Source organism: Alligator mississippiensis, chromosome 2, assembly GCF_030867095.1.
Source record: "Alligator mississippiensis isolate rAllMis1 chromosome 2, rAllMis1, whole genome shotgun sequence".
Classification (NCBI taxonomy): domain Eukaryota; kingdom Metazoa; phylum Chordata; order Crocodylia; family Alligatoridae; genus Alligator; species Alligator mississippiensis.
In genome coordinates, this window is record NC_081825.1 from 105,258,658 (window position 1) to 105,286,322 (window position 27,665).

The 27,665-nt window shown below is 44.5% G+C and overlaps 1 protein-coding gene and 1 long non-coding RNA gene across 2 annotated transcripts in view; both read left to right on the plus strand.

Moving 5' to 3' along the window:
• Positions 1-10,179, plus strand: part of LOC109283668 (uncharacterized) — a 36,593-nt gene extending 26,414 nt beyond the window's left edge. The window contains exon 3 of the long non-coding RNA XR_002090932.2: positions 7,540-10,179. This is a non-coding gene — a long non-coding RNA (uncharacterized LOC109283668). The remainder of the gene's footprint in view (positions 1-7,539) is intronic.
• Positions 10,180-11,210: 1,031 nt separating this feature from the next.
• The window catches only part of SETD7 (SET domain containing 7, histone lysine methyltransferase), a 33,445-nt gene continuing 16,990 nt past the window's right edge, over positions 11,211-27,665 (plus strand). The window contains exons 1-2 of the mRNA XM_006261716.4: positions 11,211-11,506; positions 21,595-21,724. Coding sequence (XP_006261778.1) covers positions 11,467-11,506; positions 21,595-21,724 — 170 coding nt within the window. The 5' untranslated portion in view covers positions 11,211-11,466. The remainder of the gene's footprint in view (positions 11,507-21,594; positions 21,725-27,665) is intronic.

Genomic DNA, 27,665 nt, shown 5'->3' on the forward strand with positions numbered 1-27,665 from the left:
AAAAACTTTTCCTTGGAGCACCATAAATGCTTCTCCTGATTATAAAGAAATTATTGTTGTTGAGCAATATTTATTACAGATGCCACAATCAGGACTGTAACCTCGTTGTGTTACAGACACTTAGGAATATACTGTCTCATTCTCAGAGAATTTACATTGCAAGATAACTTATGTTTGAAGGATGGGATATGAGGGACGCAATCAAATTCAGACAATTGGAGTAGTTGTTTTTGTAATGTATGTACTAAGACATGCAAAGTTTTATTCCACGATATAGATAAAGCAGGTACCAAATATCCCCATCTGTTTCTCAAGCAAGGTAGCATCAGTTATCTAAGTCCTTGAAGAAGGTAAGGAAGAGTGGCACCTTGGAGACTAACTGGTTCAGCAAGGCATGATCAGGATGCTAGCATCTGATGAAGTAGGTTCTTTCTTACAAAAACTCATGATGCTGAAGCAGTTAGCTGCCACCCTGCCTTATGCCTGACTTCAGACTAACATAGCTAACCACCTCTCTGATGCCTTTAAGCCATTATGGCAAAGTATGTGAAGGACAGGATGAATATTAATATAAATAATACCACTTACATATTAATTGTAGAGCCTCCTATTTAGCTACCACTGTATAGTTGGTTTTAATGTGAAGTTATTCCTCACTGTATTCAGAGGCCAGGATCCCATATTGTGACTCACCCTCATGACTGCTGCCTGATAACACACATAAGGTTCTGCACATCTGCTACACTCTATCCACTTAGGTCTGAGATGCAAGTGTGTAAATGCTGTACAAAAGATTTTTGTGTAAGTGCTCCAATCACACAGAATTCCCATTTGCTTCCCTGCATCTCCCTTCATTGTCTGTTGATTCTGGTCTTTGCCTTTGGGATCAAGGGTGTGCAGTTCCTAGTTTGTGTTTGTGGGGAGGCAGTTGTGACTTTCTCCCCAATTTAGAAACTGAGGAGGAAGGTTTTGCGCAGCTGAACTACATGAGGGTTGTTCAGGGCATGATGAAGTACAGCTTGCAGTCAATTACCACTGCCTCCAAACTCAGAGCAAGGAGAGCTCAGGAAGCTTGAGACTCAACAAATGACTCAACTATATGATGATACCATTAAAGAAGCATAAATAGAGGTAAAGGGTATTGCTTGGTTCTTGCTGCCTTGTGCCAGAAGTGCATATTGTTCCCGGAAGCTACAATGATTGGCACCAATAAGGAGATTAAACTTTAGGGGGGTAGCTATCACATGAACCCTTCACGTGATAGCTACTCCCGATGTTTAATTTCCTTATTGGTGCCAATCATGGTAGCTTCTGGGAACAAGGTGTATCATGGGAGAGCAGATTAGGGAGAACAGCACCTCAACACTGAAAGTAGCCAGCACCCCATAAACAACTGTCAGAAAAGTTTCAGAAAAGAGAAGAGATGAGCTCCTCTGTGAGTTACTTCTACTTTTTTGAGGATCCAGACTGGCATTACTTGTTTACATCAACTTGGTTTCATCTCGGGCTGACATGGCAGCTTATGTAACTGAGACCAAAGCCCAACAGCAACGAGAAATGTCAGAACTTCCAAACTGATATGGAATGACACCATTGTGCACAACAAATAATATAACTCAGGCTTTTGAAGCAAAACAGTTCATTCAGCACAAATTCCTCCTGATAGAGAGCTGACAAGGCCAGTAAAAATTCCATTAAAAAAAAAATCCTAACTTAGTGGCTAAAATAAATCCTCACTTTCCGTAGAGCAAGAATCAGCAAGGGATTTTAAAAGTCCATTGCTTCATCTCTTGCTGGCCAAGACACTGGCCAAAATTTGGAGCACATATATACCTCGTGTCCATAGCTACAGAAGATTATTTTGATGCTGCAAGAGAGTCCAAAACAGGCAGGTTTCTAGTTGGAATTCAGCACTAACAGTTCACACGCTGGACTGGATGAAGGCCAAGCTGCAGTTTGACAATGCAATGACTGGGTTAGCAAGGAATAGGAGTAGTGCATAGAGGAAACAGTTTTCTGCACAAAGGTAAAAATGCAGTTTAGGACGTAAGAGGCCTAAAAGATTTTTTTCTTTTCTTGATTTTTTTTTAAACATGAAAAGATCAGTAGCTAGGTGGCCTAATGTAGGAAGGTATCTGACTCATAGAAACAACTTGGCATTTGTGCTATCCTAAATTGAAGGCAATAAAAACTTTATCCTGCATCCCCATGCGTTCTCTTTCTCATGCACACTAATATATAGGAGCTTGACTATGCCTGGAAGTACTGCAGTAGAAAGGATATTGATAGCGCTGAATAAACTGATTCTCTTTAATTATATTATTCTATATATTTTTATGAGAATTTGTCCTACCAGGAAAGGCCTTTGGAGGGGAAAGTATGTAATCATTCTAACCAGCAAAGTAGGAGTTTTCCATAAACCATGTGTCATATACATAATTACTTAAAACTTTTATCTGAAAGAGTTGGATAGGTGAATTTTATGTTGAAACTACCAGGTAACATTTTTGGTAGCATCATTTCTCTACACACTTATGCCACTGGTTTATTATTTATGGAGTGATGCTTATTAAAAATTACAGTGGCTGGCCCTCAATGGCCCGGCAAATCTTTAACCCTTCCTCAGTCTTTCTCCATGGGCATCCAGGCTTACTTGTCCTTTTATTTACTGAGCCTCAGCTACCCTTCCAGGTCTCAATTTCTTCAACAGCCATAAAAATGTAATTAAACAAACTGTCTGACTGACATACACTAGAACTTGACTCCCAGCCAGCTCCCAACTGCTTTCCCATCTCCAAGTCCACCGGGCTCTTCCAGTTTGCAAATGGCATCCACCTAAAATTAAATCATAGTATGAGGGAAAGAGAAATCTCACTCCCCCCACCCCCAACTTACTTAGAAGAATTAAATGAGAAATTACTGTGCGGTGCCAGTTACTAAGTAGTTGGCGGAAGAGAAAACTGGATTCAAATGGACCCATTCCCGAGAAAAGATGCACATGTTCATTCTGGAAGGATTTGTTGGTTAAAGTAAGGGAGTGAAGTGCAAAGAAAGAAATCTCACTCCCTCTCTTAGTTTGAGGAACAGCTTCAAGGTTGTTATGTTAAGAGTTCCCCCTACATGTCAAACTCCTGTGTGCCTTCAGAAGATTTAAATTAAACATTTCTGCACAGAATAGGAGAATGAAATGTAATTGGACATGGGCTTCCAGACTTTGGATTATATTAATAACATAATAGTGTGCTCTTAATGTCTCTGCTAGAATAGGTGGAAAACCCCAGGGGTCATCTCTTGTGATTAACTATTTAGAAAATGGAGCAGCTTCCACTCTGCACTGATTTATTGCCAATGGTTTGGCAGAAATCAACTTTGCCTCTAATGTCTGGTGCAAGATGCAATTTTAAATGTAATGGAGAGGAGACAGTGGGGGATCCATGAAAAGACTGTCCACATAAAAAAACCCTGTGTGTGTGCAGAAGACAGGCAAGCCAAAATGAAGGATGATAGCCAACAGTTCAGATTCAACTTCTCCAGGGAAGCAATCTTTTCCATTTTTTCCATAATGTTAATGTCAGTGCTTCTCTGTATTTTCAGTCATGAGTTCTGAAAACTAGTTTCATTTAGGCAAATAATGCCATACATCAGAAGAGGTGATATGGACAAAAATATCTCCTTACTGGAAAGGAATTGAAGGAAGGAAGAGTCCCTAAGGCATTTGGGGTTTTTATAGATCACCTAGCAGTGGGGCATTTGAAACACAACACCCTATCTTCCCTCATCCTGTACTGGGATCCTCATCCCAGCAAATAGAGCAAACAGAGGATTTGAATTGGGAGGAAGAGATCCCTGAATTGTAATTTCATAGATGTCATAGATTTCATAGACATTAGGACTGGAAGGGACCTCGGAAGATCGTCGAGTCCAGCCCCCTGCCCCAGGGGCAGGAAGTCAGCTGGGGTCATAGGATCCCAGCAAGACAAGCAAATTCTGATTTGCTTGCTTGTACATTCACAGGTTCCAAGTACTTGTGCAGGTAGAAAGGGGATGGGTATGAGACATATGCTTTTTACTCTCAGAACCAAAAAACAGCCACTGAGGGCACATCCTAACGAGGGTGCATGTACAGTTTGCAGCACCTCAGATCAGTCTGAGGCACTACAAACCACACGCGACATATGTGCACCCATTTGCCACACTGCAAATTAGCACTATGGCAGATTTTTTTGACACTGGGAGATCCTGGTGTCAAAAAAAAAAATCGCCGCCAAAAAAAAGCAAATGCAAATGATAGCAGCATGCACCACCAGGAAGAGAGCCTGGCTGGCTAGAGCCATGCTTTGACTGTTGGCCAGGCTCCAAGTGGCTGGCTTAGTGCTGCTGCCCTGAGAGGCCCCCAGGACCCCAGGTAAAGCTGCTGGGGCCAGTACAGATGCTGGCCTCAGCCTCCCCTATCTTGCCCTACCCTACCCAGGCCTCCCCTCCCCTCCCCTCCAAGTATGTGCTGCTGCTATTTGTCCTGCAGGAAATGCACGTCCCTGCACATACGCACTCATTGAGAGACACCCAAAAGCGGCAATTCAGCTTAAATCCAATGACTTAAGTCTTAAGACTCAAGTCAACTTAAATCTAAGTCAACTTAACTCTGTCCATTGTGAAAGCATAGGGTGTCTTTGCAAGGAATCTCTTAAGATATTCAGGGCCTAAGAGGTATAACTACATGGCTCATAGGAAAGATTTTGAAAGAAAGACAGAGAACATGAAATAAGAGATTTTCTGTAGCTAAGGACTTTAACACATTGGTGGCAGAAGGGCTGCTCCTAAGCTCCATTAGGTGCCAATGTTGTGTGCAGGATAGTCACGTTCTGTAAGTGTGGTAGCTCTGTGCTCTTTCTGTCGATGTCATTTGTACTGTATGAATACACTCATTGGTACATGAATTAAGATGACGTGGTGTGGTATGTTTCACTGTGTAGTGACTGTGTCTTTGTCTGTGGGTACAGCATTATGGTGGGTCTCACAATGTGAGACTAAATTTCTGATAGAAGGCAGACCCATATTGAAATTCATCTTGTCTGTGTCTTTTTTGATGACTACTAGACTTGGCAGTTCTTACAATCTGGCCAGTCTTTCCATGGAGAAGTGCAAGAGGGGGCCCAGCTCACCTTTTCCCCCTCTACTTTGCATCCAGGTTAGGAGCTGACAGTCAGTTTTATAATACCATCCACAGGACATTCCTTTATTTTTTTTTTTCCTCCCTCCACATACTGAACAAAAAAAAGAAAGTCCCAAAATATCAGTACTTATTCGAAACTTGGTGCATTAGTTCACACATTATAAAGATGTGATCAAAGCAAAAGGCTAGGAGTCAGAGGTAATAGGCCTAAACTTAGTTGCCTAAAAGCAGACAGCTAATTAACAGAATCCTGACTTTCAGGGGGGCATTAAACACACATTAAAGTCAGGGAGTGGAAGCTGAGGGTTGCTCCAGCTAAAAATCCAGCTAATTTCATTTACATGCTTAAATAGGGATATAAGTGTCTAGGGCACCCAGAGTTAAACCCACAAAGGGAACTTAGTTATTGTAAATCCTAACTTTTAGGACACCTGCTAGAATCCTTAGCCTGGACTTACAACTCCAGGCTCACCATGCAACTCATGGGTCCCCAGTCAGGTACTGAGGAAGGTGATTTAGAGAACCCTGGAAGCTAAGAAGGAAACTAGTCAGTAGGCAATAGTAAGGAACATAGTAATGCCTAAGATTTCATCCCTCGAAAGTAATTAGGCTTAAATCAGCATCTAGGAATCTCCTCCTACAGCTCATAATTTGTATTCTGAAATGTGGAGTTTCTTTCTCTGAGGTCAACTAGCTCTGATGTTAGCAGGTCAGGTAGTTAAAAAGGACTCATCCTGCTGTGAAAGCACTCCCTCCCTTTCTGGGTGTCTGTGAGATCCTTCCTGATCCACCTGCTCTTTTAATTCTAAAGCCCAGAATCAGCACCTTAGTTTCTTTGTTCAATGCTTGGGTATTTCCCATTCTCCAAACTGCAAAGCGGTTGGAGAAAAAGGACTTTCCTAGCATCAGCCAATCCACTGTGCAAAGGTGCTTCCGACTGAAAAAGCAATCATTAAGGTCCAATGTCCCAATGTGGTACCTGTCTAAGAGGCATCAACTACAAACCTGGCAGCAGATGGCTGACTTTACATCCACTGTCATTCCATGCCTACACAGTTTCACCAACCTCAATCAGAGCTTCTCCACTGGGCATAGATTCCCTTGATCATCAGTGAGTGCTGTCCACCGCAGCTATGGCTACTTTCCTGTGATGATTCCCCTGGCAGGAAAGCGGTGAGAACAGATGCACAGGGAATAAATATACATTGATGATATTTTAAATGTTAAGTAGATTAAAAAATTATATGGCCTCTTTGTTAAAGAAACACGAAAATTCTTATATGGCAGAGAGGGGCCATATATGTATTGTAAATGTTTGAATGGCACATCTCATCATTCACATGTCAAGAATCAACAAAGCATAGTTCTACTGTACAGCCGTTTGGCATTATGTCTAAAGTGTCCTCATTCAAAGAGAGATATCTTTATGCAGTCTGTAAATATGTCACTGAACACACAGCAACCTGAAATGCCACCCACAGTTTGAAGTAGTACAGCTATTAATGCTTATTTTAGTGTTTCAGGTGGATTTGGGATGCAGTAATTTTATCTTCTTTCCCAATAATGATTTTGCTATGTAGAGATGGCAAAAGATATTTGTTAAAAACGTAGCAGGATGAGTTCTGTTTAGTTTGCACGGGAGTAGAGAGAGGGGAGAGGGAATAAAGGGAGTGTATAGAAACAAAGGGGGGCAGAATCTGGGAGGACTGGATAGCAGAAGAAGAAGGGCAGGGACTCAAGCCACAATAGGATAGAAAAAAAGGGGGGCAGGGAGCAGGAGAGTAAACAGGGGCAGAAAGAGAAGCTTCTGTAACTACACCAGTCCCCTCCCCTTCAGAGTGGATGTAAACCAGAGGTTTTGAGTCCTCTTTTCCTCTACTGTTAGCCTATACTTCTGAACCCCACTAGCAAAGTATATCCCACCTCCCTTTCTAGTGTGCGGCCCACATGGATGATAATGGCCTACTGCTGCTACCTCAGTCACTCCATTAGCTCAGGTGGTCCAAGTCTGTACTGTGGACAAAAGTATGAATACTGATGATCACTGAAATCATCCTCAGTATGGTTCCACCAGATGACATTTCTATTGTATTTTTCAAATTAAGGAATTACATTTAAAAACTATTAATTTTGCAAAGCTAAGCACTCCAAAGTTAGGACACATGGGAATTAAATAATCTTGTAGGGGTGTTGTATCCATGATGGTCAGGGAATATATAAGAAGCAAGATCTGTTCAGTAATATCTTCTATTTGAACAACCAGACACATTCTGCTTCACAGGAAGTGAGGTTATTCTTACAACTTTAAATCAGCCTTTGTGTGTTATATCTTATGATACAATTATGTGTTGTTTTTTTTCCCACAGGACTTCTGACTCACTCAATGGCCAGAATAGATAATGCCCTGAGAATGACTCTTCATAAATACTGAATAAAGCTGTTATCTGCAGGACTCCTGCTTCTTTTTTTTAAGGGATTGAACTGTGGATAGCATGTAAGACAAGAGACTGCAAGAAAAGGAAGGATGTTGTAATGATTTGGAGAGCTGAATACCATTCTGGAGAACTGGATTCCATCTTTGCATCTATCACAGAACTCCTCTATGATGCAAGACAAGTCACTTAAATTACTCACGGTTGACCACTGAGGGACCATTGATAGCACTCATTTCTGGCGCTAGGTGGCTCCATCCTGAGACATACTGCACTTGCTCCTCACATGCTACCTTCCAAACCAGCAGTAGTAAAGCTGCATACAACAGCCTCTGCATCCCAGATATAAGTAGCAGAGGTGTAGCAGGGCAGCTCCGTGGTTTGGGCAGCAGCAGTTCATATGGCTATTTTTTGTGTCCCCTCCAAAAAGTAATGCTCAGGGTTACTGCTCCAGCACCTCCTCTCCCCAGACTGCTATGCCAGTGCCCCCTCCTGCCCCAGTTACACTACTGATAAGGAAAACTCACTGTCATAGAAACCACTCTCTGCTAGAAAGCTATGTTCAGAGATGTAAGTAGGAATTTTGGTGCCCTGAGCAGGAGAGAGGAGTGGAAAGCAAGGGGGTGATAGGGAAGAGAAAACAGAAGGCCTGAATGCTTACCTCTTTGCAAAGAGGCTGCTGTGGATGACATGTCCTCTAAATCGGTGCCCAGGGCTGGTGCCTTACTCACCAACCTTAGTTATACTATAGGCGATGCTGTTTCTGGTTTGGGAAGGGGATGTGTGGAGCAAGTGTGGCATATCCCAGCATGGCACTGCATGGCACTTGTAAATGAGTAGTATTGAGTCTGTGCTTCTCATTTCTGGGTGCTTGGTATAAGATGCATGGAGATTGCACAATTGCAACTGAAGTCAGTAGGAGCTGAAAAACCAGATCCCAGGGTCTTGCAAATTGGCTAACAAATTAGTGGACACTTCTGGTCTCAACCTCTCAGTTCCTTATGTGTAAAATAGAAATAATAATTATGCCTAATGCCACAAACATACTATGAAGATAAATTCACTGATACAAAGAATTTGGTTACTATAGAGGGAGACCCTTGGAAACACTCCGGAATGAATTATTGATGTAATAATATAATGCAGTTTGGATGGCATACTGCAAATAAGGAATAGTCACTCATTGAATAAGACAGAGACTGTATGCTGAATATAGAAATGAACGTGTAATTAAACACTCTAAGACAAGGGATGCATGTTGGGAGAGAGCAAATTAAGGTTGTATAGGCAATCCAATTTATGGCATTTTCTACTTTGGAGTATTGAAAGTTATGAAGTCTCTTGTGTACAGTCAGGTTCCTTCATCCCAAACTGGTCCCACAATTAAAGTAGCGCCCCATGCTCAAGAACGTGTCCCTCTTTTCATCACCCTTGCCAAAGCTTCCTCTTCCCCTGTGATTCTCTCAGAGTTTTCTGTGACGCACTTGGATTTTTTTCAGTCCTAGTATCAACAGGTTTGGGGCTTTTATTATTTCCAACCTCTGACTTCCTGCACAAATATGGCTGAACTGGTTGTCCTGGTCTTCAGCTATCTCCTAAGGGACGCCTACTTAAATCGGAGCCATCAAGGTTTCATGACTACAGTCCTTTCGAGATATATGACAAAAGTCCTGACAGCATGTAGAGTCATTCATGGGTACAGCACTCTCATAACCTTAACTACAATTAGTAAGTTATACATAAGCAGATATCCCAAATCAGCACACTTGATTTCTTGTGCATGTGAAACTGCTTGAGTCTGAGTTATCAATCATGCAAAGGACCGGTGCATTCTGGCAATTAGATCCTTTCCATGTGGTGTTAACTTATTTAAAGCATGGCTCGGAGAATGATCTAGAACCTTTTCCTGATGGTCTACAAGACAAAAAGCTTTAGGTGCCCAGCAGAGGGTGATTAAGTGCTGGTTAAGGAGGTAGGTCCATAAGAGGGAATTATCCCATAAGGGAACTATCAAATGAAAAATTGTGAGGAAGCATTTTCACAGTGATCAGCTTATGGCCTACTAGTAGGTTAACACCTTGAGGAATCCAAATGGGTACTGTTTTATTCTTTCTTCCTCACACAGGATTTGTAGTTATTGGGGAGCATCCCTCCAAAAGAACCCAATGTAGATTCACAAGCGTCCATGCATTTTCTCTGTTGTTTCAGTCCTGCCTTGTGTGTATATGTCTATGCCAGTCCAAGTATCTGCTCTTTGTGCCTATTGCAGTTTTTGTTATTTGGGCATCTTGTGATATTTGGTGGGTTACTTAACATAACTCCAGTAGTCCCAGGTTTATGTCAGAAAAAATTCAGGTTATATAAGCACAATAAGGCAACTAAAAAGAACTTGACATTCTTATTTTAAATCTAATTATTTTGAAGCCAGTCTTTTGATGCAAGGTTCTGCTTCATCTTTTGCTAAGGTTCGGAATTGGCAATATTGCTGATTGCCCCGATGTATATTTGCTACTGTGTAGGTGTGTGCCAGTTTTGGTGCATCTCTTACATGTGTGTTTGTGTATTCATCGCTGTTTAAGCCCTGCTTTTGTGCATTTCTTTGTTTCAGTACATATCTGATGTAGGATGGTGGGTTTCACAATGTGGGCTGTGTGTGCCTGTTTTTTGGGGTGTGTAATGCTTAGTTGAACTTCAGAGTGTAATGTTTCTGTTGTTCTTTACTTCTGTGTGGACACTGCACTGGTTTTCTCAGTACAATGTGTATCTATGGTGCTGTGGTGTTTCACAGTATAGCATGTGTACACCTTCCCAGGGTGAATTTCTCAGTGCAGTGTATATGTGTGCATGTAATGCAGTGGTGAATGTCTCAGGGGGGTGTATGTGTGTGTGTGTATACGCATGCACTTGCACTCACAAAATGCAGCGGTAGGTTTCTCAGTGCAGTGCGGTATGTGTATTTGTGCAATACAATGATGGATTTCTCATTGCCATTTCTATGGGCCCACACCATGCCCTGGGGGATTTCTTAGTGTAGTCTCTGTGTATGTTTGTGGCATGTAGTGCCGCATGTGCATATGTGTGTACATGCACAATGCTGTAATAAGTTTCTTTGTATAGGACGTGTGTGCATGTGCAATGCAGTGATGGATGTGTGTGTATTGCAGTGGTGGGTTTCTCATGCTGTGTGTGTGTGTGCAGTTCAATGGTGGGTGTCTCAACTCAGTGCTGTGTGTGTGTTGCAGTGCTGGGGTCCTCAGGGCAGTGTGCGCACATGTAGGGGTGGGTTTCTCAGGGCAGTGTGTGTGCGCGCACACGTTGTAGGGGTGGGCTACTCAGAGCAGTGTGTGTGTGTACGTGTGCATGTTGTAGGGGTGGGTTCATAAGGCAGTGTGTGTGTGTTTGTGTGTGTGTGTGCATGCACATTGTAGGGGTGGGTTTCTCAGCGTGGCATGTGTGCGTGTGTGTCCGCGCACATTGTAGGGGTGGGCTCTTAAGGTAGAGTGTGTGTGTGTTTTCTCTCCGGGCAGTGCGCGTGCAGAGGCGGGGCAGCGCTGAGCTGTGCGTGCGCCCGGCCCCGCGCTGCCCGTGCGGTGCGGGGTGTGCGTGTGCGTGTGCGCGTGCCGGCCCGGCCCCTCGCCCGGCGGAGCTGTCAGTCAGGCGGCGGCGGCCCCAGCCCCGGGTGATGTCAGCGGATCAGCTGCTCTATACAAAGCGGAGCAGCCGGGCGGGCGCACGCAGCAGCGCAGCGCAGAGGCACCGGCGTGGGCGGGCGGCGAAGCAGGCAGCGCCCGGCCGGCACCGCAGAGCAGGCAGGCAGGCGGGGAGGCAGCGGCAGGAGCAGCAGCAGCCCCGCAGCCGGCCATGGACAGCGACGAGGAGATGCTGGAGGAGACGGTGGAAGGTGGGTGCGGGCCCGGGGCCGGGCCGGGCCGGGCCGCTGCGTGTACGCATGTGCACGGGCATGGGTGTGCGCATGGCAGGCGCGCGTGTGCACGGACACGTGTGTGCGCGCCGTGCCTGGGGTGCACGTGTGCGTGTGTGTGCGCGAGCCCCGGGGCAGGCCGGAGGGGTGCGGGGAACAGGAAAGTTTTTGGCGGCGAGGTGTGCGGGGCCGGGCCGGGCCGGGCCGGGCCGGGCGGCGGGAGCCCCGCGCACGCCGCACTGCTAGGTTGCCCCCAGCAGTTGCAGGATCACCCCCACGATTTCAAACAGGAGTCAGAAGAGCTGCTCTCGGCTGGATGCTGCGGGGCAGAGAGAACTGGATCTGACCAGGGCTCCCCCCTCCCCTTCCTCTCCCCCTTGCAGCCTCCAGTATTTCGGGCAGTGTTTCCCAACCTTTTCCAGCCCGAGGTACATGTACATTAACACTGTTTTTCCTCAGCACGCGGGTTAAGGCATCCCCCCTCCTCATACCTACAGCTCATTCCAGTGGCAAAATTCTACGGCACACCTGTTCATTTCTGACTGCGCACTCTTGTGCCGTGGCACCGGTTGGGAAACACTGATTTATGGTCTGGGAAGTTGGGAGTGGAGGCTGTGCCCTGCCCTCCCCTGCTCCAGAGCTATTGATGCCCCTTGGCTCCAAGACTTTGTGCAGTCCCTCTGGGCAGTTGATTAAACTCTTGGCTTCCACCACATCTGGTGGCAACCAGGTTCCAGCCTTAAATGACACCTGGTGTAAAAGTGTGAAAAAGAAGCTCCTTTAGTTAGCTTTAAACATGCTACCTGCTAGTTTCATTTGGCAACCCCTAGTTCTTGTTTTGTGAGAGAGAGTAAATCATAAATCCCCATCTGCTTTCTCTTCACCATCTAGTATTGTGTAAACCCTTATCACACCCCGCCCCACAAGCATCTCTTTTTCTAAACTGAACAGGTTTAGCTGCTTCGTTCTCTCCTCGTAGGGCAGCCCTTCCCTACCGCTGATCATCCTTGTTGCCCTTCTGCACCTTCTCTAGTTCTTCTCTATCCCTTTTTAAAGTGTAGGGACCAAAGCTGGGTACAGTATTCAAGGTGTGGATGCACCATGGATTTATAAAGGGGCATGATGATACTTTCTGTTGGGTTTACAATTCCTTTAATTATCCCTAACTTTTTGTTTACCTCTTTGACAGCTGCTGAGCACTGTGTCCATAATGTCAAACTCATTCTGCCCTGCTGTGGGCTTTGCAACAGAAGAACAGCTCTGTTGTTTTTCTGTCATCAAAAAGTGCCAGCTCTTAGTTTTCACTTTTTTCAAGGGGTGCTTTGAATCTATTGAAGGCTGCCTCAAGTCTAATGAGGGGTCCCTTGAGTCTGTCAAGAGGTGGCTCAAGTCTGAAAAGTTTGAGAACTGCTCTAATATCTTGGAGGCTTGCCAGACAGGGCCTGATCTGCACACAATTGTAAGAATAAGGGGTAGACTTGACTTTTGTCACACCACAATTGGTTGTAATCCACGCATGAGGCCTGACACACTAGCAGTAGGTGGCAGTGACATCTGCTCTGTGTCTAACTAGAGCCACCTGAGCCTGATGCTCTTGCTCCAGACCTCACTTGCTCCCTTAACCTAGTGCAAACAGAGTGTGACATACTAACTTTCATTGTAGTGTGCACATGGGTTTGCACGTGCATTGTACCAATGTAAACATCTGCATAAGGTTTAGAGCAGCAGAAAATCAGGTCCGTTGTGTCTTGGATGAGAGTGTAAATACCCAGGCTTTCTCGTCTCTTTGTGCATTTCCATTTTTCAGTTATCACTTGTGCAGTGTGGTGCACATCAGTTGGTAGCAGTCATCTGTAAGGGGTCGCGGGGGGGGATATCTGTCAGCAGTAGAACACCGCCTTTGTAACAATGGAAGTTCTGAGATCCTGCAGATTGAAAAGGCATATTGCAAATCTAAAACATTACTGTTCTTCTTGCTTTCCTTTCTATGCAACTGTCCTTAAAAAGAAAAAGAAAAAGAAAAGTCCATCCTAAGGAAGAGGCATAACAAAACTAGATACTCTTATTGTTCAACAGCAGCACATGGAGGTCCAACTAAGGCATACATATCCTGAGAGACAGTCCCTGCCCCAGTCTCATTTCCCTCTTTCAGGGGGTGAAACAAAAGGTAGAAGGGGGAAAATATATATAAGTAACCTGCCCAAAATCGCACAGTAGGCCAATCGCACAGCTGGATTAGAAGGCAGGTCCCTGGACTCTAAATCCAGTATCTATCTCTGGGCCCTACTACCTCGCTAAAACTCTGGTGGGCACATTTCAAGAGTGAGAGACTGGTCTTTAAAAGGAGGAGCTACTAATGGGAATTCTGGCATAGCCTTGAATATAGTGGCACAAATAGCATCACTATTAGCAAACTTCCAGCTTCCTCTCAGAGCACTTAGGAACATAGTCAGGATTTGCTTTACCCTAGAAACAAAGACTCTACTTCTGTGACATTTACTTCTGGGCATAGCTCTCGTTAGCCAGAGCAGGTTCTCAGATATTGGGATTTCAGAGCACTTTAGTATTCTGCCACAGAGAGATTCCAAGTAACACTTGTGTCTGTTAGTGGTAGGTTATTTATATCTTGTGGTGTGGCTGTGGGTGTGCACAGTGCAATTGCTACTGGAATCCATTTTTCTTATGTAGGTAATATATGATTAGATGCTACAGTAGAGGAAAACCTTTACATTGCCAAGGGGAGAAGATTCTTTAAATGCAAGCTGCTGTGTGCTTATATACATGCACATGTGTATGAATTTGGTGCCGTATCTTTCTAAGAAGGATTTTTTTTCCATTTTCTTCTAGTGAGAGCACAGATACATCTATTGCAGTGTTTCTCAACCTGTGGGTCACAGTCCAAAAGTGGGTCACAAGAATATTTGAAAGGGTTGCTAACACTCACATAAAAACTTAGGAAAGCACGGTTTCTCCTTGCAGGCTGGCAACCTTCCAGCCTGCAAGTAGCTGCTTGGGGCAATTGGAGGCAGGAGACACCGTGTGCGCCTGCGTATGCACATGGCAGGCATGCAACCAGGCAGGGTGGTGGGAGCAGATCCAGCAGCTGGATGCAGGTAAGTCTATGGGGAGCAGGGCTTGGAAGGCCAGGGCTTGGAGGCTGGGGTGTGTGTGGCAGGGATGAATGTGGGGGGAAGGTGCCTGCTGGCACTGGAAGAAAGTGTCTAGGTGCTGGGGTTGCGGCAGGGCAGGAGGGGTGGGGGGAGGCGCCTGCCCCCTCCAACGGGGCAAGGGGGTGGTGGGGCCCTTCAGGGGTGCGTGGGAGCTGCGTGGCCAAGCCAGTGGTACTGGGGCTGGTGCCCATGATTGCAGGGGTGAGGAGGCTGGCAGATGCTGCCCAGGGGCAGGCTATGGCCAGGTGGCCTGGCATGGTGGCAGGAGCCCCAGTCCAGGGCTGGGGATCCCACAGGCCTCCCTTCCTCATCCCCACAGCCTGCACTGGGGTTAGACTTGCTCCACTGGGCTAGACTTGCTGATTGCCTGCATGAGCCAGAGCTGCCACAGCTGCTATGCTCTGGCCTGGACTGGATTGGGGCAGCCAGAGGCCCCCTCTGGCGGGGGGGCGGGCCGTGGCAGGGGACTGTGGGTCAGGAGTGAGGGGCACCAGCAAGGACAGGGAGTTGTGGGTCAGGGCTGGGGAGGGAGAGGGGTGTGTGGCTTGGAAGTAAGGGGCACTGGCAGGGCCAGGGAGCTGTGGGTCAGAAATGAGGGACACTGGCAGGTCCAGGGTGCTGCAAGTTGAGAGTGAGGGACACTGGCAGGGCCAGGGGTTTGCAAGTCGGGAGTGAGGGGCACCAGCAATGTGCATTGTGCACTTGAGAGTAATGGAAGGTCAAATGTTGATATTACTGTTAATGTTTTCCTGTTGATGTTGATTTCTGTCTTTAAAAATAGGACTGTTGAGCTGCTTTAACTTAGTCTGTAAGAAGTCTTTTGGGGCCAAAATACTTGTGTGTTTTCTACTTAAACTATTTACTGGGTTAGGACTGGCCATTGATGTTTACTAATGGGTCCTGGTCCAAAAAAGGTTGAAAAACACTGATCTATTGCAGCACTTCATAATGTAGTGTGATCTTGCACAGAAAGGATATGTGAGGTTGTGTTTTTTTTTTTTTAGGGTAAATAAGGCCCTTTTCCCTTTTTTGAACTTACTCCAGGCCTAGAACTATGACTAAGATCAAATCCAAGTTGGCTGCCTGACAGTACAGTTTGCTGCCACGAGGCTGACCTTATGTGACTCTTAGTTTCTCTATTGTCATTTATTTATTTATCTGTACTTTTAGCCATATATAAAGGCCTTAAGGGAAGGGGAGGGCCTGTCCTAAGTGAACAAACCCATGAGGGGATGGGTCCTTTCCTGAAAAGCTTACAACCTAATTTTAAGAAAAGATGCAACAAACCTTGAACACCCAAGGAAGGATGAACAACCAAAAAGCAAGGAAAGCAAGAACATATTTCTAATACAAGTGACTGGCAAACTGAAGAAGAAAATGAAGCGCTTTGTTCTTTCCCACTGATACTGATAATAACTTTGCAGTTGACAGAGGAGTTGGCTTGGACCCAAAGGCCTGATGGTCACCATGAGAGAGGTTACACCTGTGTAACTAAACTTAAAAATCAGACTACCTGAACTCAAGGCAAATCCAACCTGATTATCTTTTCCTTTCACTTATACTTAAAACCATTGTGAGAAAAGAATTGACTGAGGTTAGGTTCCAAGTTCATGGTCCTTACTTCTATTCAGAGCCCACTAGATGGGGATGTTCTGCATCCTAGTGACAAGCTGCAATGGGTTAAAGTCACAAATAACAAAGTTGCAAACATAGGAGGCATTGTGATTAGTTTTGTTGCAGTACAACATACTCAGTTTGACTTTCTACCACAAACGTAAGTATTTTACATGCAGCACCTTCTATATGAGTTCCTTTCCCATCAGTATATAGCTGTGCTTTCTTAGGGCTTCATTTATACTAGTCTACACACCCATGTAGACAAGCTGTGAATTTAAACTGGTGTTAGTGTTACATCAGGATAACTCCCTGCTTAGACATTCCTGTTCTGTCTCTACTTTTTGTCACTTCTTCACGTGAATAATGAATATTGCCCAGACTGCTTAGTTTAACCCCAGCTTTCTCAAACTTGCTATGATTGTCTCTCTGTCTTTGTCCCAACTGATCCTCTTGTGGACAAAATAAGCCACTGTTCGTATATTGAAGAGGCACTGTCCTCTTGAGTTTGAGTCAGAATATAATTTGTTTTTACAATAAAAGAGAAAATCTGGAGACGGAGAGGAGTGTGTTCCTCTGTAGGCCTGATTTCCTGTTGGAGACCAATTACCTGTGGTGTGAATTGTTCTCATACTAAAAGGAATGATAGATGTTAGTCCCCCTTCATCAGTACTCCCCCTACAAGAGACTTCTGTACCAGACCTCAGGCAGGTTCTGTAGCACCTCCATAGTGGATCCTGGCTTGTGGTGGTCCAGGATGTTCTGGGAATGAAGTGGCAGTGGGGTGCAGATATCCACAAGGAGATGAGAGGTGGAGTATAGCTCAGGAAAAGTACATATTCTCTGTAAAATAGAGTCAGGAGTGAGGGGCACCAGCAAGGACAGGGAGCTGTGGGTCGGTGTCTATGGAGGCTTTGACAACAGGGATGCAACTTAGTGGATCACTGCAGGGGACAGACATGAGCCTACACCAGGTTCTGTGCTAGCCCACGAGTAGGGGAAGTGAAACTTTCTCTTCCAGTCTGTGCTGGCACCTGCACCAGTGTAGCAATGAAACTGCCCTGGTATACTTGAAAGAACAATGAAAACAGTTAGGTCTATAATGGGCAGGCATTCTTCTGCCATGCTTGAAGTCCAGATTGATATTCTGAAGTAGAGCTAACATTAATGATTTTTGCTGTACAAGCTGAGAGTGCAAACAGTATAAGGGATAAAGCTGCAAGTAGCGTGGATTTTACTCTCCTTTTTAAAAGTCTGTGGTGTTGGCAATGTAGGCACCTATTTACAGTGTGATAGTGTCACTGACTGAACTCTTGAGAAGACAAGCTGAAGAATGACTTGTATTAATACAGTGCCTATAAAGCTGTGGGTTGATCCTAGCTGCTATGTTTGTGCTGTTTCTTTCCTCTCCCTGGGTGCAAGGCACCATGGATATTAATACTGAAATGCCTCTTGTTTGTAGCCCCCTCAGCTCCTGGTGACTTCACAGTTTGTTTCTGACCTGTATATATGCTTCAGCTCTGGATGTAGATTCATAGATGTTAGGGTCGGAAGGGACCTCAATAGATCATCGAGTCCGACCCCCTGCATAAGCAGGAAAGAGTGCTGGGTCTAGATGACCCCAGCTAGATGCTCATCTAACCTCCTCTTGAAGACCCCCAGGGTAGGGGAGAGCACCACCTCCCTTGGGAGCCCGTTCCAGACCTTGGCCACTCTAACTGTGAAGAAGTTCTTCCTAATGTCCAATCTAAATCTGCTCTCTGCTAGCTTGTGGCCATTATTTCTTGTAACCCCCGGGGGCGCCTTGGTGAATAAATACTCACCAATTCCCTTCTGTGCCCTTGTGATGAACTTATAGGCAGCCACAAGGTCGCCTCTCAACCTTCTCTTGCGGAGGCTGAAAAGATCCAGTTTCTCTAGTCTCTCCTTGTAGGGCTTGGTCTGCAGGCCCTTAACCATACGAGTGGCCCTTCTCTGGACTCTCTCCAGGTTATCCGCATCCCTCTTGAATTGCGGCGCCCAGAATTGCACGCAGTACTCCAACTGCAGTCTGACCAGCGCCCGATAGAGGGGAAGTATCACCTCCTTGGACCTATTCATCATGCATCTGCTGATGCACGACAAAGTGCCATTGGCTTTTTTGATGGCTTCGTCACGCTGCCGACTCATGTTCATCTTGGAGTCCGCTAGGACTCCAAGATCCCTTTCCACTTCCGTGCTACCCAGCAGGTCATTCCCTAGGCTGTAGGTGTGCTGGACATTTTTCCTCCCTAGGTGCAGCACTTTGCATTTCTCCTTGTTGAACTGCATCCTGTTGTTTTCTGCCCACTTGTCCAGGTCTGCTTGCAGCTGTTCCCTGCCCTCTGGAACAGTTGCATGTAGTGTAACTAGCAAATTCTGATCAGCAAAGAGCCATATCTAGAGACACCTGGACCTGCATTCTGTGAGCTAAGGGGTCAGGGGGATTTTTCCATGATAAACCCAAAATCAAATAACAAAATGTATAGGTATTTTGAATTTATTTTATTATAGTGATTGAGGCACTGGTAGCCAAATATACATATATATTTATCTTTCACTTCATTATTTTTCTATCTTAGAAGAATCACTCACTTTTTAGTTGCAGAGAACTCAGCAAGTTCATAACAGGTTAGAATATTTTTGACACTATATGACTTCCTATTTGAAATCTCTGGGTTTATCTTATGAATCATGTGTAGGTGTTGTACACTTAACAGTACAGGCAGTCCTTGAACTTACAACACAGTTGGTTCCTGAAAACCACGTCTTAAGTCAAAACGTAACTCGGAACCAATTTTCTCATAAGAAACGATGTTATAAATGGGGTATTGGTTCCTGACCCAAGGCCCAATACCCTATTTTCACCAAAAATACCCCAGAATTTTGTAGCCAATCAATTATAGATGGGTAATATAGCTACATTAATATATTTATATTGTAAATAGCAATCCTATTGATTTGGAAGGGCTTCTTTGAGGTGACTTTGCTGGACTTTTTGAAGGGCTCTTGGTTGGACTTTTTGAAGGGTTCTTGGCTGGAGTCTTCTCAGGAGTCTTGGCTGCAGGTTTTTCTGGAGTCTTGTCTGCTTGCTTAAAGAAAGTGTCCAAGGAAGTTTGAACAGATGTTCTCCAGGGAGATGAGCGATGCAGCAAACTTGTTCGTTGGCATGGCATTGCATTGGATCAAGCGTTGTAAGTTGAAACTGGCGCTGTAAAGTTGAAACGGTGTTAATTTATAAACGTTACAAGTGTGAAACAGTGTAACTCGAAACGTTGTAAGTTGAGAACTGCCTGTCCTAAAGTTGCATGGCACCCTGTGGCATCTTTTAAAATGGGTAGGCAACATTTTTTGGACAGAGTGCCAAAAAACCCATGATGTCTACCTTGGAAGGTGCTGGAATGCCGACATGCCGGAGCCCGAAGCAGCTGTTTGCAGCCTCCTGGCTGCAGCCGGCCCGCAGAGCCCAGTCTACTTGCAGCAGGGCTTGCAGCCTCCTGGCTGCCTGCTGGGAGCAGCCCGGGTTCTGTGTCTGGCAGCAGCTGGTGGTGTGTCAAGCAAAATGGCCTTGTGTGCCATGCTCGGCACGTGTGCCGGGGGTTGCTGACCTGTTTTAAAAGGATCTTGTAGCACCCTCGTTGAGAATCACTGTATTAGACCATGTTGTGCCCATCCTGAGGTAGGAGTGTATATTTGCATTCATCTGTCTAAAAACAAAAAATAATTATAGGGGTTAGGATTCTGTGGTCTCCTCCTTCCCCCCCCCCCTTTCCTACAGCTGAATTCCCCAAGTTAGTATTTATCGTGTGTGTGTGTGTATTAAATATAAATATATAAAATTAGTGTCTTTCTTTGAAGAAAGGCTACAGATTGGGGAATTCAGCTATAGGAAAGAGTAAAGAATGGGGGGGAAATGAGGACATAAAGTCCTAACCCATTAGACAGGGGATACTGCTTCCTCAGAACTCATGGAAGCTTACATTCTCCTTCCCCTTTCCTTGATGCTGTTTCTTTCTGTATCTTTTTCTATAAGACCTTTTCTAGGAATGGAAGAGATACTTAAGTTGGATCTAAAAGACAGCACAGCTGTGAGGATCATATTCGTCAGTGCAGAGCTGTCTTAATGTACAGACCTACATCTCTGGTCTCTTTCTTCTGCTGCCCTTGGGTTTCCCAAAAGGCACTTTTACACATGCTTGAGGGGTGTGTGTGTGGGGGGGGGGGCATTGCACTCTCATTACAGTAGCTCCAAGAGCTGCTCTAATTAAACTTCCACCTTGTCTCCTGTATCAGTGTCCTCACACTTAAAAATGGCGATTATCAACCGAGCTTTAGTTCAAGCACCCCCACTGCCATTTTTTAAGAGTGGGGATGCTGATGTACAAGATGCAAAAGGCTGCTGGAGCATGGCAGTTGCCACACTCCAGCAGATTCAATTAATTCCAGCCATTGGAGTAGTTTCAGTGTTCATATATAGGCATCCAAAATGTCCTGTTAAAGTAAAAGGAGGAAGAAATTGATGGAAATGCTAGGAAAGCAAGGGAGAACTCACAGGGTAAGGAAAGGATTGCTTTTCAAAGGGTGAAGGAAAGAGAGAGAATACAATAAGCTAAAACAAGACTATTATAACAGATTCCAGTTATTACAAGAAGAGGAAAAACTGGTGTGAAGTTTGAAAGGGAGGTAAGGGATAAAATGGGTAGGATGGTAGGTTACTGCTAGAAGGAATGTTGATGAGTTACAAAAGTAACATTGCATGGCTTTTTAAATTGTTTGTAATTCAAACTGATTTTGAAGTGTAACCAGGAGTTTTCACCCTGGTTAGTAGGATAAGTCTTCAGGCTGTTAGGGGATATTATCCACCTGTTTTGTTTGTTTGTTTGTTTAAATTTCCTATTTCTTAAGGGATTAAAATAAGAACCCATTCTAACGTCATGCAAGCAATCTACTTGAGGACCCTTTTTTAAATTTGTTGTTGTTGTTAAGTGCATCAACCCTATTTTTCCTAAAAATCTCTCTCATTAGCTGCTTTTATCTATCTTGTTGCTGTTCTCCTCCCCAAATTGTAATGGAGAGTGGCTGTGGAGTCACTAGTTACAGAGTCTCCTAAATATCTCCAGTCTATTTTTCTTAATAAAATGCTTTGACTAGCATTTTTCTTATACATTCTGCTAAAGCTATTATTGTAAGGCATATGTGGTAAGTGTTTGTGGACTTGTTCTGATATTATGCACTACTTTCCTATTTGTTTGGGTTTTATTTAAGGGGTCCTGGATGATGATGGCTTGCCGCATGGGTTCTGTACAGTCACCTATTCGTCCACAGACAGGTTTGAGGGAAACTTCATACATGGCGAAAAGAATGGCCGCGGCAAGTTCTTCTTTTTTGATGGAAGGTAGATATTCTTCTTTCTCTTTTCTCTCTCCCCTTTAGTTTACACTGGCTAATTTATTTTGTGTATGCATTCCACAGTTCTTGCAGCTGCTTTCCTATGAACACTTAAGTTTTTCTTTGCATTTTGGCTAACATAACAGCCAGTGTCACTTCCTGTGCTTGTAAGAATAATGGAGTGACCCCAGAGACTGCTGCTTGATATGGGAGTCGAGTCATCTACATAGTAGTTAAAGCTTATTATGTAATTAAGGGTTTTAAACATGGAATTAAAATCATAAAACATTCTTCTGAAGTTATTGTCAACAGTTTTTAACTAATTTCCAGATTGGTTCTATGGATTTTTGGTTTATAGACATGCCAAGTGGAATCGTGGTTCTGTTTTACTGTGTCTATACAAAGGTATAGAAAAGCATGATCCCTCCACAGACAAGCGTAACATTTTAAATGACTCCTAAAACTTAAGTGGTTAAAGTGCAGGACTGAGTTAAATATGGTTTTTGTTCCCAACTTCCATCTTGTGCAAGTCACTTATGGCCTGATTCTTTCAGAAATACATCTGTGGGAGTTAGGCATTGAAAAATTAGGTAATTCTGTGCTGCCAGCTTCCTCACCTGCAGGTTTCCATTCCTGACCCTCCTAACATCAATTTATTTATTTCTGTTTCCTCATAATAGCTCCAGTATTTCTCTCTGCTGTTGCTCAGATTACTTCAGAAGGCACAGCAGATGCATAAATGACACGATTCTGGATTGTTTTGCAGCTGCCTGCAGTCCTATGAATAGCAACAGTCAAATTGACAGTCTTGTTAACTCCACTCTCCTTCTGGTTGGCAAAGTTCTGAGCAGCAGCGGCACTGGAGCTGATTGGGGAAGACCACACTCCTTTGGCTTTACATTTGGTGCACAATGGGGAACTTAGAAATTGATTGCTTGGATCTCCATGCTTCCAGAAGAACCTTTCCACCTGTTGCTAGCAGTTAGTTGGCTATATCAAATCATAGAAAATCCTATTGAGACCCAAAACTTGCTAGTAATCAAAAGCTAACCTCTGTAAAATGGGTTATTTGACAGATGAAGATTCAGTGGACCCATGTACATACAATACCTGCACACTTGTTGGCAGTCTCAGCAGAGACATTAAAGTATACAGAGAGATGGGAATTAACTTGCTGTCTTTCTTCTAGAAACTGCTCCATTCTTGCAGACCAGGGTGAAGACAGTGCTGTACTAGAAAACTTAAGATTGCCACACTATGCTGTCCCTTCTTATATTTTCTTGTGAATTGTCAACCCTGCACTTTTAAACCAAATAATGGGCTACTCTGTAACTTCAGGAGCTAGCAAAAGCCTAAATAAACAAAGATTTGAACTTTAATTAAAATACCTTGAGCAGGAAAATATCACTTTAGTCGCTGATATTACAGTTGGCCATCCTTACTTAGATTATCGAACAGAAAAATGCTTCTCCCAAAAAGTTCCTGGTTTAAATGTTGTAACTTTTTAAATTTAATTTCACCCCTACACAGCTTTTACTGTTCTCTGACACCTAAAAAAATTATTTGCTAAAAACTGTTCACTGTACTTATCAGAGCTCATCTCTTTAAGTCAGTATCTTAAAGCTCCCAAAACATCTCACCCTATGGTGCTTTAATACAACAAGCTAACTGATTTCAGCCTAGCCCAGATGCATTTCCTTCCTGGTTAATTTCCTTTGCATGCCTGCCAGTGAAAGTTGACAAGTGAACTGCTGTAGGTCTAATGTTCAGGAATGAGTTATAGGGAATACCAGACAAGGGACAGGGTTCACAGGAACTATAATTGTTTTTCATTTTTAGTGGAGGAGGTATAAAATGGTCCAGTTCAGACATTGAGTATTTAAATGAAGAAAACCTTTCCCCTCTTTATAACATTCTTTGCTGTTTTCTCCTTACTGATGCAATATCTTTTTAAATTTAGAAAAGCAAGAAAGATTGGATCAAAGTTATCAATTTTTGTAGGGGTTGTTTTTAAAAGGAGAGAGAGAAGACCTCCACAAAAATGGCCACATGATTTTAGAAAGAATGAAATGTTAACTCTGATACCCTCCGTGTGTTGTACTTTTACTAATGCTAACACTTGTTTGAGAGCACTGTACAAAATGCTCAGCATAATTACTGTGAACTGAAAAGCTTTGGCCAGCATTGCACTACAGCTGCTCTTCTCCATAAAGCTAGAACAGTTGTTTTCTAACTGGCACTCTGGCTTGTGTCGAGAACAGTGTTAGGTTTTTTAATCGGAGCTACCAGTAATGGGAAAGTCAGAGGAATTGCCTTGCTAAAAGAAGGACTTCTGGAACTACGACCATTCAGCTTAACTTCATATACCTTGAAAGATGCAAGGAAAAAAACTTATCAAGCAATTGATTTTAAATTACCTAAAAGGTGATAAAGTAATGGGGGGGGAAAACTACTTTGGTTCAACACAACTTTGTTTTTGACAAATCCATCTTTTTTCATTCTTTGCCAGAATATCTGAGGTAGTAAGTGAGAGTAAAGCCATAGGTGTGGTTTTTTTTTTAATCTTGATTTTTTTTTTTTGTTTGTTTTTTTTAAGGCATTTGAACGTGTGCCTGCCTCTGTTCCAGGAGGTGCTCCCGGGCAACTCTTGCGCGGGCGGCTGACCGGGCCTGCCCTGCTCTCGCTGGGGAGTCCCTGGAACTCGCCGGCCGCGGTCGTGGCTGGGCCTGCCGCAGGGGTGTCCCCCTCGCTGCGGCCTCCAGCGCCGAAGCGCCCCCGGGCGGGCTCACACGGGGCTCCGACCTCCCCTACACCCCGGCCAACACCACCTTGGGTCGTGGACCTCCATCCCTTGTCCCCGAGCGAAGACTGAGCGTCGAGGGCCCTCTCCGCCCTTTGCGGCTCTCTTCCCCAACACCCCACCGGGACCTCTGCCCGGTCTTCCCTGGTTCCCTCGCCGGGTTCCCGCCGGCTCCAATCCGGTTCCCTCACCGGAGCTCCCGCCGGCTCCAATCCGGTTCCTTCCCTGGAGTCTCCCGCCGGCTCCCCGGAGCCTCTGCCGGCTCGTCCCCCGTTACCTCACCGGTGAATCCAGCTGGCCCTCTCTCTAGGTTCCTCCTCGGGGCTTCTGCCGGCTCCCGCGTCAGTTTCGCCGCTCTTCTCCGGCGGCGTGGCTCTCCCAGCCTCCGTTGCTCCCGGCGCGGCTGCAGCCTGTTCGGCCCACGGTCAAAGCCCCTTGCGGGGGCCCGGTTCCACTCCCGGGCTTCCTCCCGGGCTCTGCGTCCTCCCACCGCGCGCCCCTTCTCTCCTCGGGGCCGCCTTTTATTTCCGCGGAGCGGCGCCCCTCGCTGATGTCGCTCCGCCTCAGCTGTATGAAAGCGTGGCTAACAAGCCGCGCGGGTGGTTCCCCGGCCTGCACACCGCCACTGCTCCCCTCTCCTGCGGAGCATACATAAGTGTTCCCCCCGGCCCTGGGCCGGGGACTCCCTCTAGTCCCGTTGTCCCTGGGACAATGTCAGAAGCAAACTAGAAGAATATGATCTAGATAAGTGCAGCAAGGCAAATTTCCTGAAACTCCTGTAAAACTGTACTTGGAGCAGTTATCTCTGGTCCTCTGTCAGATTTGGGAGGGTATCTCAGTGGATTTTTGCAGAAGTCTGTCCTGGCCTCAGTATATTAATGATTTGGAGGATGAAATAGCACTGTGTAGAAAATTTCTGGATGACATCACATTGAGGGGAGTAGCAAGCACTTTGAAGGACAGGATTATAAATTCAGAAATAATTTTGATTTAAATTGAAGTCTGAAATCCAGAAAAGTATTTGTCTTCATTGAATTTACCAAGTACTGCACTTAGAAAGCAGAAATTGAATGCGCAAATATAGAAAATAAAGGATGGGGGAAATAATTGCCTTTGCAGTTTAGCAGAAAAATATCTAGGGTCAATATTGAGTCATAAATTGAATAAGTCAAATAACTCAATGATGGTAAGACCTTCACTGGAGTCCTTTGTCTAGTTTTGGGTGCCACACAGATGTGGAAAGTCCAGAGGAGAGTGAGAAGGATAACAGATTTAGAAATGATTACTAAAGACAGGTGGAAGGAAATGGACTTGTATGTTCTCTAGAACAAAAGGGCCAGGATACCAACTTCTTGCATACTGAAAGGCTTATAAAGAGGGGAGCTGTCACATTTGTTCTCTGTTTCCACTGAGGGAGGGCAAAAAGTAATCAGCTTAATTTTGCATGAAAATAATTTAGGTTAGAGGAGGAGAGGAGGAGACAAATTTTTAACTATAGGGAAGATGTGGAATCTTTCATTAGATTTTATTTATACACACATCGTGTGTGTTGTGTGTGTGAACGTACCCCTCCCCCCCCACCATATTAAGTATAGGTAGACATGTATTCATCTAATCCATTCCTTATTTATATAAAAGAATGGGTTAGAGCAGATGAACACATTGGACAGATATAGGTAAACCATCTCTGACATCAAAGCAAAGGGGATTCACTAGGTCCTTTCCAGTCTTATTTTATATGGGAAAACATGAACATATAGAAGGGCTGGGGGGTGTGGGTTTTAGAAGAGCCTTTGATAACTACTTAGATCCCAAGACTTGCCTTTTTTTCTCACATATAATATGCCTCTGAATATAATACACATCCTATTTTGGGAGGGCCCCTAGAAGGAAAAAAGATCTTTGCTTTAGAGTACGAGTATTACTTGAGGTCTGGAGTCTCTGGGCCTAGAGGGATGTGTGCCACAGTTAGGGACTTGGGCGCTGGGAGCCACGTGCCAGGGATGGGGGCTGTGCACTGGCTTTGACAGGGGCCAATCCAGCTGTACTGCGGTGGGAGCCATGCAGGTGGGGCCCAATCCAGCACATGACCCCAGTGCCAGCACATGGTTCCAGAGGGAGGGAGAAGTGGCAACATTAATTACTGTAGTTTCTAGATCCCTAGCAGTTCATTCTGGCACCACTTCACCCCTTTCTTGCCACCTTGCTTCCGCACCCATGCAGCTTTTCCTTGCATATAATGCACAGCCCAGTTTTCTCCACCTGGTTTTTGGGGAAAAGGTACAGGTTATATTCAAGAAACAATGGTAAAGAAAGTAAGGGGAATGAGAGAGAAAAGGTCTATTTTTTAAGTTATAGAGTTGTAATGTCTCTGGCATTGGGCTTTAATTTTTTTATTGCTGACTGTGTGCAGATACAAAGTGAATATGGCCTCTTGCTTGAATGTACATTCTTAAAATGTAGGCTTTCTGCAAGTTCTCTTCAATGAAAAATAGTATCTATAATCTTTTATGGTAAGCCAACAAGGAGAAGAAAACTGGCACTATGCACAATAGGAAAATGGCTCACAGTTGTTAATAACTGGTGCCTTGTCTGCATCATCTTCTTCAAGGCATAGAAAAGTTTGACTTAGTCTATTCTAGCAGCCAAACTATTTTAAGCATCAGTTAACAGAAGGCCAAGGAGAGAGAAACCTGTGGACAGTACTAATGAGCATGTTCCTTAAGCAGTGTACAGGCCCATTTCCAAGTGGAGATGTTTCCCAAGTCCCAGTAGTGTAATAGGAAATGCCTTATTTATAGGCATCTTAGTAGTGTACTGTGTCAGGAGAAGTATTTCAAGCAAAGAAAATCAAGCAAAATGACAAAAGTATATCTAGAAATAAAGAAGGAAACTTTCAGATCTCAAGAGTTACTTTTGATGAAAGCCACATCAACAACAATTGAGTAAATCTCTGGAGTCTTGTGAAACAGATGTACTCTTATTCCCAGATAGACAGTCTAGGCTTTTACCAGAGATTTCTGCATAATTCATCTTAAGATGGAATGAGAGCATAATTGGACATTTAAGCAGCTATCAGCTAATATATTAAATATCTTGAGGCAAACCTGAGCAGTTCAGCCTCTAATAAATCAGTTCTAGTCTGAAA